Source organism: Lipotes vexillifer, unplaced genomic scaffold (genome assembly GCF_000442215.2).
Source record: "Lipotes vexillifer unplaced genomic scaffold, Lipotes_vexillifer_v1.1 scaffold252, whole genome shotgun sequence".
NCBI lineage: Eukaryota > Metazoa > Chordata > Mammalia > Artiodactyla > Lipotidae > Lipotes > Lipotes vexillifer.
The window spans coordinates 3,516,698-3,530,066 of NW_006773367.1; the positions used below are offsets into that span (position 1 = coordinate 3,516,698).

The window sequence follows — 13,369 nt, forward strand, 5'->3', positions numbered from 1 at the left end:
TAAACATGAACTTTCATTTTACTGAAATTCTTTTTGCCACAAAGGTTCATTGTAGAAATTTTACAACATATTTCCTCACAGGGCTCCTTGGTCTATAGATGGATTTGACTGCAGCCCATTCTTACACTGTTGTAGCCCTCAGAAGTTCCAGGTCTCAGATAGTGCTTTAGTGGTCTTACTTTTAACTCTACAGTGTAAGGCCTTTGAGTTGGCCAAGGAACAGGCTTCTCTAACTCCTGGGAGGGGGACAGCCCTCAGGGCAGCCCATGGCTTCAACACATGGTCAACAGCCTGGTTTCTGCTTCTGTATGGCCCTTGTGGAGTTTCCTTACTTGTAAATTCAACTTAAAAAAAAGATGTTGTTTCTGTTCTGTAGAATGGAGTTGACAATGATAATAATGATAGTAATATCAATTCCACAGAGCTAATGTATGTAAAGCACTTGGAATAGTACCTGGCAAATAATTAGCACCACAAAACTGTTAGATGTTATAATTTTTTTTATCCAGCACTTCTACATATTTATCACCAAAAGGTTTTTCAAAATTTTGCATCCAGTACATTATTGGATATGGAGTATGTTTATATGTTTCACAGCACCTATTGTAAGTAATTTTTATATTAAATGTTTGTTTGGGTAGGCAATTTACTACTGCACTGTATTTATGTAACTGTTCCTCCATGAAACCACATAAAGAACATTTATGTATCTTAAAAAATGTGGTGTACATTTTTGTAATGTATATTATAAATGTAAATATATAAATTTTGTATAAGCTGTGATTCAGCAGTTTTAAGTCTAAAATGAGTAGAAGGATCTGGGCCACCAGTCTCCTTACTATAAAAAATAGCACAAAATACCTTAATTTTAACTTTTATAAGATAACTCATTTTTATTGATTAAAAACATGATTTTCCATTTATATACACATGAAAATAGATTCAAATTTTTGGACACTTTAAATTTATATTTTGTGTATGACTCCATATGCTTGTATAAGTTCAAAGCAGTATTATACTTGCTAATAATTACAAATACTTTAATTTTGCTGTACTTTTCACCAGAATTCCTGGGACACTTCCAACAAAACATATTATGATTCCAGAAAAATAAAAGATGACAATAGTCTGCTAAATAAAGGAAACTTGGAGGTGAGAAATAGAAACTGTCCAGGAATATACAACCTAACCACAGTGTACATTTAAATTACAAAGTTTTTTTGGTTTTTAGTTCAAACAATTCTTAAAATTTCCTTTCAGAAAGCATACTGATTATACATATCTTAAATATCTAAAACATATTTTTCTCCTTTTACCAGCAACCCCTGCCCCAGTTGCCCCAAACGAAATCCTAGTGAAATGGACGGTGGGTTTGTGGTCAAGATGCTGTGAACACAGGCTCTGTGAAGGTTCGATCTGCTGTATTTCCTCTGAGTGAAGCAATCAGGATAGAAACTTGTGGACTGCAGCCTATATAATTGTACCTTTGTGGAACTTGCTACATAGGGATATATTCTTCGTATAATTTTAAAGACCTTTTCCTTGCCAAAAAAATGAATCATGTTCATTGTAGAATAGTTGGGAAATATAAAAAAGTATGGAAAAGAAAATAAAAACACTTGTAATCCTACCACCTAGAGATACTTAACTGGTGATACTCTGGTGTGTTTACTTCCTGTCTTTCTTTCTAAGCATACAAAAATATAAACATATACATACAAAAATGTGATTATACTGTTTACAGAATTTGAGATCCTGCTTTTCTCAATGGATAAAATGGTCTTGGGTTGCTTCCCTTTCTCCTTATATGTTCTTCATAAGAATTTATGATTTTAATGGCCAAAAAAACCTTCATTGAATGGATATATCATAATGTAAAATAAAGAATGGAATTTATAATTTTACAGCTTTTAAAGTTTTATTTTGCAAAAATAAAATTTAAATTTTTTACAAAAATTTTTATAGAAAATAAAACTTTAAAAGCTATAAAATTATAAATATACATCACATTTTTGACAACTGATGCCTTTCAGCATGCTATTCAACTGGTGGTACATGGTCTCTTTATGGTTTCATAACTCCTCAAAGGCTGGGAAGAGCCAACAAGTTAGGCACTGCATAAGTATACTACACTCCCACAATTCAGGTCATATCCCAAGGTCCATTTGAAAGCGACAGAGTCTGTAATGTCACACATGGATAACTGAAGGTCTGCTTGTAAAGTTCACGTGCTGAACTCCTACAAGCTGTAAAACAGAGTTGATGGGTTTGTGATCCAACCTATTCCTATCACAGTGTATAAAATGGATGTTGTTACCTAGAAGAGAATAAGAATAAAAGGTAAAGGTTGACATACAGTGTTATTCATTAGATTTATTGCTTACTAGAATCAAGGAAGCATTTTAACTTTAAATTAGTCCAGAAGAGAAAATTATTTACCTAGAGTACATAGTATTCTCTATATAATGACATAATAATTTTTAATTAAGGTAATAAAGCATGACAAAAATTATCATTAAATAAGGCTAATACGTAATGTTTTATGAGATCCAAGGGGAAAGATTCTTAAATTATAACCGTCTGTTAGGTTTTATTAAATGTAATTAAATAAAATATCCTGTCAAACAGACAGGCAGAATATCGAATTAGCATAAATATCAAGCTGGAAAATCATCTGTTTCTTAAATGTAATAATAGAATAAATCACTTCCTTAAAAAATTCACTCCCAAATACTGGTTTAATAGGCTATCTACATTATAACCATAGACCAAAAGAGGCTGAAAAAAATAAGGGCATTAAGACAATCAGTTACAATACACTTAGATGTTCACAATTCTTTTATCTGCTCAAAAGAAATAGTTGTATTTTTTTTTTGCGGTACACGGGCCTCTCACTGCTGCAGCCTCTCCTGTTGCAGAGCACAGGCTCCGGACACGCAGGCTCAGCGGCCATGGCTCACGGGCCCAGCCGCTCTGCGGTATGTGGGATCCTCCCGGACCGGGGCATGAACCCGCGTCCCCTGCATCGGCAGGCGGACTCTCAACCACTACGCCACCAGGGAAGCCCAAATAGTCGTAATTTATAGTCTGTGTTCTGTTTACTTTGATTCTTGGACTCAAGACCAGAATTTTAACTTAAAACATTAGATTAGTAAATATTATGAGGCATATTTTCTGCATTGTATTTATCTGCTGTCTACAGTAATCACTGTAGATTTAATATCATAAACTGGCTTATTATCAAATAAGGCAAAATGAAATACTTGGTCAACCTTGTAAGAGATTTGTATAAATAAGTAAGTAAACCCAGCTCTTTCCTTAAAGGAGCTACAATTTTTCCAATGGGTAGTATCAAAATTTTCTCTTTATTAAGTCTGCTCTCAACTTGACACACAAATGATGCTTTCTGTGTGCTCTTCATTCTCACACAACAGAACATGTGCTCAAATGATGCTGAAACCTGGAGATGAGGGACTCAAAAAATAATGCCTTACAAGTCTGAGGATGGAAATAATTCATTCAGAAATATGGCTCAGTGCCATTCTGGGCTAATTTACAGGATATATTCTCATAAAACAAGGCTTTTTTTCCGGCTAGTCTAACTAGTGTAAATTCATGAGAGAGAGGGAAAGGGAGATTAAATAAAATGAAAGATTTTAGCTAGCTATAGAGTTCCAGTTGTAAAAAAACCAAAAAAGTTATGATATTTGGTCAAAATCCTCCTTCTAAAGACTTTCTTATAGACATCTGAAATTTGTTAAAGTCAATGTTAATTTTATAACCCGTAGAAGTTCTGCTCACTAATATGAACAGTTTTAAACAAGAAGAAGAACCAAGAAAAATCCGTTTACAGCACACAGTGATTTAAGCTTTTTGGGTGTTTCTCCCTGACTGCAGTACTCGAACATGGTAGAGATCCAATGCCCAACCGTTTTGTAGAGGGAAGCCAAAGGAATTTCAGGTGGTACAAATTGATCAGTAAAACTATTTATAGATCAATGGAACAGGGTAGACAGCCCAGAAATAAACCCATGCACCTATGGTCAATTAATCTACCACAACGGAGGCAAGAATATACAATGGAGAAAAGGCAGTTTCTTCAATAAGGGGTGCTGGCAAAAATGGACAGCCACATATAAAAGAATGAAATTAGAACATTTTCTAACACCATATACAAAAGTAAACTCGAAATGGATTAAAGACCTAAATGTAAGACTGGATACTATAAAACTCCTAGAGGAAAACACAGGCAGAACATTCTTTGACATAAATCACAGCAATATCTTTTGAATCCACCTCCTAGAGTAATGAAAATAAAAACAAAAATAAACAAATGGGACCTGATTAAACTTAAAAGTTCTTGCACAGCAAAGGAAACCATAAACAAAATGAAAAGACAACCCACAGAAAGGGAGAAAATATGTCCAAACGAAGCAACCCACAAGGGATTAATCTCCAAAATATACAAACAGCTCATGCAGCTTGATATCAAAAAAACAACCCAATAAAAAAATGGGCAGAAGATCTAAATAGACATTTCTCCAAAGAAGACATACAGATGGCCAAAAAGCACACAAAAAGATGCTCAACATTGCTAATTATTGAGAAATGCAAATCAAAACTACAATGAAGTTATCACCTCACACCAGTCAGAATGGCCATCATCAAAAATTCTACAAACAATAAATGCTGGAGAGGGTGTGGAGAAAAGGGAACCCTCCTACACTGTTGGTGGGAATGTAAATTGGTACAACCACTATGGAGAACAGTATGGAGGTTCCTTAAAAAACTAAATACAGAACCACCTTATGATCCAGCAATCCCACTCCTGTTCATATATCCAGAGAAATCCATAATTCAAAAAGATACATGCACCCCAATGTTCATTACAGAACTATTTACAATGGCCAGGACATGGAAGCAACCTAAATGTCCATGGACAGATGAATGGATAAAGAAGATGTGGTACATTTATACAATGGGATATTACTCAGCCACAAAAAAGAATGAAATAATGCCATTTGCAGCTACATGGATGGACCTAGGAATTATCATACTAAATGAAGTAAGTCAGACAAAGAAAGACAAATATCATATGATATTACTTATTTGTGGAATCTAAAAAATCTACAAATGAACTTATTTACAAAACAGAAACAGACTCACAGACTTCAAAAACAAACTTACGGTTACCAAAGGGGAAAGGTTGGGGGGAGGGATAAATTAGGAGTTTGGGATTAACATATATACACTACTATATATAAAATAGATAATCAACAAGGACCTACTGTATAGCACAGGGAACTCTACTCAATATTCTGTAATAACCTATATGGGAAAAGAATCTGAAAAAGAATGGATATATCTATAAGTATAATTGAATCACTTTGTTGTACACCTGAAACTAACACAACATTGTAAATCAACTATACTCCAATATAGAATAAAAATTAAATTAAATTAAAAGAGAAAGCTATTTAAAGGATGCAGCTTAGAGTAACTGTTACTGAATAAGCTGCCCCTGGGATTGACTTGCTTCCTTTTCTTTTGGCCATGCTGCTCAGCATGCAGGATCTTAATTCCCTGACCACGATCGAACCCATGCCCCCTGCAGTGGAAGCACTGAGCCCGAACCACTGGACTGCCAGGGAATTCCCCTTGACTTGCTTTCTGACGTAGGGCAAGTCTGCTAGTTTTGTTGGATATAAATAACTAGATTTGATTCTTCTATTGACAAAAAAAAGTTCTTGATGGTTTTCTCCCATTTGAAAATGTTCACCTCCACTGAAATTTTTAAAGAGTGTTATAGCCACATACAAGTCACCAAACCACTGCTGATTTCTTCTATCCAAATACTTGGAATCACTCAGGTACGGAATCATGGCCACATTACATCCAGTAAACAAACATCAAAAATACACAGGAGCATCTGAAAACAAACGATGACCCCTATGAAAGCACAGCATCCTGACTGTTACCATGTCCAGTTGCCCATTTTTACATGGTGGCTATTTTATGAAGAAAGTGGATGGCCTCTGGACTTCTAAAAAGCACGAGAAGTGTACTGCTTGAAGCTGGGCTTTGATGCTTACCTGGACCTAAAATGAGTGTTCCACCTTGCTGAGCTGGATCTCCTTGAAAATCAAAAAGAGGGCCAGTCACTGCCCGCCACAGGCTCCGAATGCTTCCTGAGAGTATATTTGATTTTATATGGGGGCTCTGTCCTGAAATATTAGGAACTGTCTTTAGAAGTTGTCATTTTATATTTGATTAGATATTAAGATAACATTAGTATTTCTAGAAAACAGTCTCTTTCTTATGTGTCCTCTTACTTTTGACTTGTCTTTTTTTCTTCCTTCAAAGAACAGTTCTCAGCCTTTCACTACTGATGTTTTAGACCAGATAATTCTTTGTCCTGTGCAATGTGGGGTGATTACCATCATCCTTGCTCTCTGTACCTACTAGATGCCATAGCAACCACCATTCGCCAAGCTGTGACAACTGAAAATGTCTCCAGACCATGCCAAATGTCCCCTGGGGGGAGGGGTCAAAGTCGTTCCCAGTTGAGAACTACCGCTTTAAAGGAAGAAGAGATGACAGACCCAGATCATTTTCTGCCACAGAAAAACGTCAGCTACAGACTTGTCAAACTGGTAGTGCTTTCCTTTTTAATTCCCCATTTGTGTTTTGTTTAGTCTCTTACCAACTAATAGATAACTACATTCCTCTTCCGGAGACATTGTGGCACAGACTGTTATACGCTTGTCAAAACCCCTTTCCTCTTCCTGGGACCACAGCTAAACATTTCCTGGAGTTTGGTACGGCTATGTGACTACACTCTAACCAATGAGTAAAATGACGTGTGCCACTTCCAGGGCACCTCTTAAAAACCTCTCAGGGAGTGATTCTCCATGTTTCTTCTACATCCTTCGAAGTCTGGATTGACAATGGCAGGGCCACAAGATAGAAAGGGCCTGAGTCTTTCCTACTGTGTCCCCGAATTGCTGCTTGGACAAGCACGCAATAGATATACCCTTCTTGAAATGTGAAAGAAAAAGAACCTTCTCCCACATTATGCTACTGAGACTTTGCGGTTTAGCTGTAACAATAGCAACTATAGCTACCACTCCATCTTTGCTTGGCTGTCAGTTTTTCTATTTCCTTTCTCACAGTAACTGATACTTCACTTCCACTCCCCCACCCCCCCCCTTTTTTTAAAGTAATTTAATATTTTATTTATTTATTTATTTTTGGCTGGGTTGGGTCTTTGTTGCTGCGCGCAGGCTTTCTCTAGTTGCTGCTAGTGGGGGCTACTCTTTGTCGCGGTGTGCAGGCTTCTCACTGCAGTGGCTTCTCTTGTTGCTTCAGTAGTTGCAGCACATGGTCTCAGAAGTTGTGGCTCATGGGCTCTAGAGCGCAGGCTCAGTAGTTGTGGCGCATGGGCTTAGTTGCTCCGCGGCATGTGGGATCTTCCCGGACAAGGGCTCGAACTCGCATCCCCTGTATTGGCAGGCGGATTCTTAACCACTGCACAACCGGGGAAGTCTTCCACTCCCTTTTGAGTAAAGAAACTCAGTCTCTACCTTTCTTGTAACTTATCTTTTTCCTATCCCTGCCTTTTATGTCTTTTTAGTTTTTTAAAATTTTGGACTCCACCAGTTCTGAGGCCAGAGAATGACTGGTTGAGCAGCAAGACACCATGGCCCAGGTCCTCTCGCCCACCGTCTGCCCCTCCGGGTGCATGTCCACAGCAGTTACCAGTCCCGTTCATCTTCTCCTGCCGGGTCACAGCACAGAGCTTAACCCTCAGCCCTGCGGTCGGTTCCTACTAGTACTTTTTGCTTTTTATTTTGATGATTATGCTGCCTTTGACCTGCCTGATTTCTTAATATTTCCAGATACCTATTATTTCCTTCATCTCTCCAACTTTTCTATTTCTTTCATGTTTATATTAGGTTGGACATTCATCTCACCAAGAAACAAATACAGGCTCATTAGCTTAGGGACATGGGTAAAGGACTAAAGTTTACTGTTTTTTAGGATTTTATACTTAAAATAGATGTCCATAAATCCAAACTATCTCCTCATGTCTGAAGAAGGGTCATTTAACATTTCTGAAATTTTAGAAATTCAATTGAAGATTTCACAACCTAGAATTTCACAATCTTTGCTGTAAAGCACAATCTAATTTTGCTAGTACGAATTTAGTTATGTGTAAAACTCTTGTTTTTCATTTTTTTCTTGGACTCAAGACCAGAATTTTAACTTGAAACATTAGATTAAGTAAGTATTATAAGAGGCGTGTTTTCTGCATTGTGCTTATGTGCTGTCTACAGTAATCATTGTAGATTTAACACCATAAATTGGCTTATGGTAAGGCAAAATGAAATACTGGGTAAACCCATTACTCCCTTGAATTTAGTGGCTTTATTTTCTTACTCTTTGTCTTTATAAACTGTCCCATTAATTTTAAATTATTATATTTTATTTTCAGTGTCATAATTTTCAAGTAGGATTATTCTGAAACTGATTCTGAGATTTGTGCTTTTTCAGGCAGGAACTTTAAAAAATTATTTTGTGAGAACCTAATGTTTTCTGTTTGGAAATACAGTACTTTAACACAGATCAAAGGAGTTTAAATGATTTGAATATACTCTCTCTTATAATCACAAGCATCTGTTTTCTTTGCAATTCCACATCTTTATTGAGGCAATGAATGGTGAGGTGTTACTAAAGTGAAACTCACAGTTTATATCTAAAGTGGCTAAATGACAAACAGATCTTACACATGCTGAGACTCTGCTATAGCACAGGAAAACAGTCTACAAAAGACAAAGGTTCACAATCTGTACTGTTGCAATTTCCTACACTAAAAAGAGAGGGGAAAAATGAGTAAATTCTGTATTTATGCTATCTCATCATTGGTTTTAATAAAATTTAGGTTGCTTTCTTTAAAAACTTCAGTAAAGGGATCCTGTCAACTCTACCTCATAAGTAGCTCTGTGATCTGTCCCTCTGCATCCCTACTTCAGGCAGTGCCGTGTTATTTCTTCCTAGCCTATTACTACAAACTTGTCAAGAATATCAATGACTCCCGTTTGGCACATTCCAATTGCTCCTCCACCTGGCAACAAGACTGTATCCCTTCTCCACTCAAATATAATTCTTTTATGACTCCCCCACTGCCTCCAGAACAAATCCAAACTCCTTGGCATGTTCCCAGATTCAGTCCCCTGGCTCATGCAATCCCCCAACTGGCTCCTAGACTCTGGCCAGACACAGGGAACTGCACTTCTCCAACAGTCACATTTTTTCATACCTGTGTGCTTTTGCGCGTGCTACTTTCCGTCAGCTGCACCATTCCCAGCCTCACTTCACCCAGCTAACTCCTTAAAGAAGGAGCTTAGACAACACCGCCTCTAAGAAGCCTTCCCAGATTCTTCTCTCCCCGTGCATTTCTGGTGTTATAGGCATTTCTGCATTATAGGTATTGCCAGTACATGCTCTCCTTTTTTATGAGCCCTAAACTGTAATGGAGTTGACTGTTTGCTTCTGTCTCCCAGAGTAGATTATGAGCATTGGGTTGGCAGGGGCTGTGTCTTTTATCACAGTCCTCCCAGGAACATCCAACACAGTGGGTGCCATGGGTGTCATTCTCAGCATTTGTTGAGAATAAGTGATTTGAGTTCAAGTTGAGTTCTCTTATTTGGTATTTCAGAAGCCAAGCTCTTTCTACCTAAAATATACACAAATAGTTCACCTAAAGCTTATTATACACTTAATTGTAAAGAATTGTGTAAGGGCAGGGAATATGGACCATATAAAGATGAATAAAACATCAAACTTTTCAACTAACTATACTACCCACCACCTTAAGTGCAATTATAGAGTACATAATCGAGTACAAGGTGCTATTAAAATACAATGAGGGAAGCAATTGCTTCTGCCTGAAGAGCTATTAAGAGCCCCTTTGAGTTGGGCTTTAAATGAAAACTAAGATTTCATCTATTAAAGAACATAGAGCGTTCAAAGCCATTTTGTTGAGGTATGAAAAAATATTAACTTAAGCAATATTTTTTTCTCGTAATTACAAAAGTAAAATGTACTTATTGTAAAAAATTCAAAAGCCATGCCTTGGGGTAATCATTGCAATATCTTTTAAAACGTTTTCCATTTCACACATATATAGTATAGATCTTTAGGAAAATGGTTTTTATTTTTACAAAAATGGAATCATACTAAAAACACTGCTCTGCAACTTGCATTTTTCATTCATTTAGTACTTCGCCAACAGCCTTCCATGTCATTACATCCAGGAAATGAATCTTTTAGAGTCTCATGAATCTGGATCACTTACTAGAATCATAAAAAGCAGGCTGATTTATGAATTTACCATTTGTTCCCCTATGCATATATATGCATATGTGAAATGTGAAATACACCATTAGTGTTTTCTACTTGAGACATATCATATCTTACCTGAGGAGGCAATTTCTTCACCTCTTTTCATTCCCAATGTTTTATAAATTTCTCTCTCAGGATCAACATAGATTTCATGAGAATACCCAGTCAGTTTACAGAAAGGCTGAAAAAAGAATATAGTTGGAATTTTTATAAAAAGAAATGGGAGAAAAATAGTGATAATCTGACTTAATTTTAGTAAATTTAGCCTACATTTAGTGATTCAAATAATATAATTTTTATGTCTGAAAGAGATTTAACCTGTTAGAGTCCCAATTTGCTATATATTTACCTCAATATGATGGTAGGATGACTGTCCAATCACTATAAGAGTGACATTTGCTTCCTTTAGGAGAGAAAAAAGACATGTACATATTATTGGAAATCACATGTTTCATACAACTTCCCCTAATCCAACTCTTTTGTTCCATTCTAATGCCACCTATAGGCTTCTAGAAGAATGGTATAAAGAGAAAAATTGTGTGAGTCAAAGCAAAGAGATGTATGCTAAAATGTTCAATTAATTCAGATAATTCTTTTGCTACGTAAGAGTTTCAAAATAATAGAGTCAGTAGTTCTCTACACTTCTCCCAAAGGCATACATTAAACAAGAATAAAAACTATTAAAGTAGGGTTATTTAATCAGACAATTTTATTCTTTCACATCTCAATTGATAAGGTCTGCTGAAAATGGACCTTAGTTTTACAAAATCTACCCAATGCATTCACTCAAAAGCTCAGCTGGGGACAAACCTCTATATGCCTGAAGAAACACACCTGTATGTGGTTGTCAGACCAATGTGGAACATGCATTCCATTAACAATACAAATTTTCACCTTTAAGATATATTGGTATTTTCCTATAATGAACAACTATTTGGAGTATCTTTATTACAAAAATAAAGGGAAAGAAATATTTTTAGCATTTCTGTTTTTGGTCATTATCAATCAACATTTGAGAACAGGCAGGTTATTAGGTAACATCAAAATTATTATTATGGTTAGTATGTTCATAACCAGGCAATAATGAACAGGCCAGAAATAGACTTCTAACGCGTGCCTCCCCTTTTTGGAGGTGTTGGAGAGATGTGTGGGATGGTGAGAATCTGGGTTTGTGAGTGTCTGCGCTGGAGAGGTGGTGCACTCCGCACCTCATCCCGTTGCACTTCTTATAAATGGCAGGTGATTTTCACAAGGCCGCCCTGAAGCGGGGCTCGCTGCTGCTTACTCTCAGGAAACTTACTTGTAAGAAACTCTTGGGGATTTTGGCCAGATCTTCTACATATTCCTTGCAGATGTAACACAGGAAATGCTGAAATCCCAATAAGGGCAAAAAGGACAAGTTAGCAACTAACACGCCCGGGGTCAGAAAGGGCCAACCAAATACTTCATTATGCGTGATGCTAATTAACACAACACCCAAGACGGGTAGAAAGAGGTGTCGGGGCGCCCAAATATGCATTGAAATTAGGCCGCACCCAGTCTGTGCTAGGCCTCTTCGCTCGCTGAGAAAATGGCCTTGGCTTGGCGGGCTGCTTTTCCATTCCCGTTCAAGGAAGCGAGAGGAGCAGTTCGCATTCCGGAAGCTTCTAACGGATGACCACGGGAAGGGCCAGGCCCGGCGGGCTCCGCTCTCGGGCCCTGGACCCGTCAAGGGGCCCGATGTAACCACCCCTCAGCGGAGGCCGTGGAAGCAACCTCCGTCCCAGCCTGCGGGTGAGGTCCCTGCTCCGGATCGTCCCGCACCCCGCGCTCACCCGCACGAAGACCACTACAGCCCGGCGCTCCCGGAACAGCGCGCCAAACAGCACCCGCCTCCCGGAGGCGTCCAGCACCGGCAGGTCGGCCACGGCGGCGGCCAGGGACTGCCAGCTCTCGGGGCCGCTTGGGTCTGGGACTGGGGCTGGGGCAGCGCGGCCGCTGATCTGCCGCGTGACCGGGGCCACGGATGGGGCGGCCATCGCGCCCTGCATCCGCGGGCCCTTGGTTCGCGAGGGTGGGGGTCAGAATCTTTGGTGGGCCGGGTCGCTACCCAAGCTGGGCGTAAGGAGCGGGCCTTACTGGCGGGGCGGGCCGTACTGGCGGGGCGGGGCGCACGGCGGGGCGGGGCGCACGGCGCGGAGTTGCTTGAGGTGCAGACCCGCTCTGGCGCCCGGGGAGAGTGAGGCGCGCGGGGGCAATCCGGGGCGCACATGTTGTCTTCCAGGTTAGGCCTCGCCAAGTCTCTGTACGCAGCTCCGGTGGTTCCGAAGCTCCGGGAAGGTACGGGACCGCTGTCGCGTTTTCTGACCCAGCCATTCATGGTAGGGAGATAGAGAGAGAGAGAGAGACAGAGAGCTCCAAGCCGAGAAAGGAGTTAATGAGGAAGAAAGCAACCCCTGCTCTCCGTAGCCGCCTGGGTCGAAGTTAGTTCTTATCTGTTCAAGAGAGCCAGTTACCAAGCACATCCATTTTATGATCCGATAGATTTGTTTTTCCTTCTAGTCTGTTTTTAACCCACTCCCTCCTCAGTTCTCGTGCTTTTTTTGTTTTTGTTTTTTGCAGGTATCATTAACATACAGTGTAATGTACAAATCTTAAGTGGAGTTAAATTTTATTTTTTAATTAAATTTTTAAATTTAAAAATTTGCCAAAATTTTATCATGGAAATTTTAAAACATGCCCAAAAAGTTGAAAGAATTTTACAGGGAACACTCCTATATCCACCACCTAGATTCTATTTTACTCTGTCAGAATGTGTGCATCTGTCCACAGTTAGGTGAGTTTTGCCTGATTATCCACCCGTTATCCACAATCCTATAAAAATATGGACCATTGCTATCACTTGAGAAAATTCCCTCAGTTATATTTTTTAAGAGCAGGTATAATAAATCTATTTATAAATGTGCTAGGGTGTTTCAGGAGTCCA

General features: G+C 38.8%; 1 protein-coding gene across 1 annotated transcript; it reads right to left on the minus strand.

Annotated features, from left to right (window-relative positions):
* Window positions 1–1,943: 1,943 nt before the first annotated feature.
* PRXL2C (peroxiredoxin like 2C) lies at window positions 1,944–12,447 on the minus strand. Its single transcript, XM_007448298.1, has 6 exons — window positions 12,219–12,447; window positions 11,705–11,773; window positions 10,754–10,807; window positions 10,480–10,585; window positions 6,093–6,224; window positions 1,944–2,317 (listed from the first exon to the last, which is right to left on the minus strand). The coding sequence occupies exons 1-6, from the start codon at window positions 12,432–12,434 to the stop codon at window positions 2,190–2,192; spliced, it is 705 nt and encodes a 234-aa protein (XP_007448360.1). The 5' UTR covers window positions 12,435–12,447; the 3' UTR covers window positions 1,944–2,189.
* Window positions 12,448–13,369: the final 922 nt, after the last annotated feature.

Bases quoted from the DNA above. Each gene is read 5' to 3' on its own strand.
- PRXL2C (XM_007448298.1), bottom strand. From the start codon at position 12,434: ATGCAGGGCGCGATGGCCGCCCCATCCGTGGCCCCGGTCACGCGGCAG. The intron at 11,774-12,218 runs GTGAGCGCGGGG...TTGGGATTTCAG, and splicing joins CTGTAGTGGTCTTCGTGCGG to CATTTCCTGTGTTACATCTG. The intron at 6,225-10,479 runs GTAAGATATGAT...CTAATATTTCAG, and splicing joins TGAAGAAATTGCCTCCTCAG to GACAGAGCCCCCATATAAAA.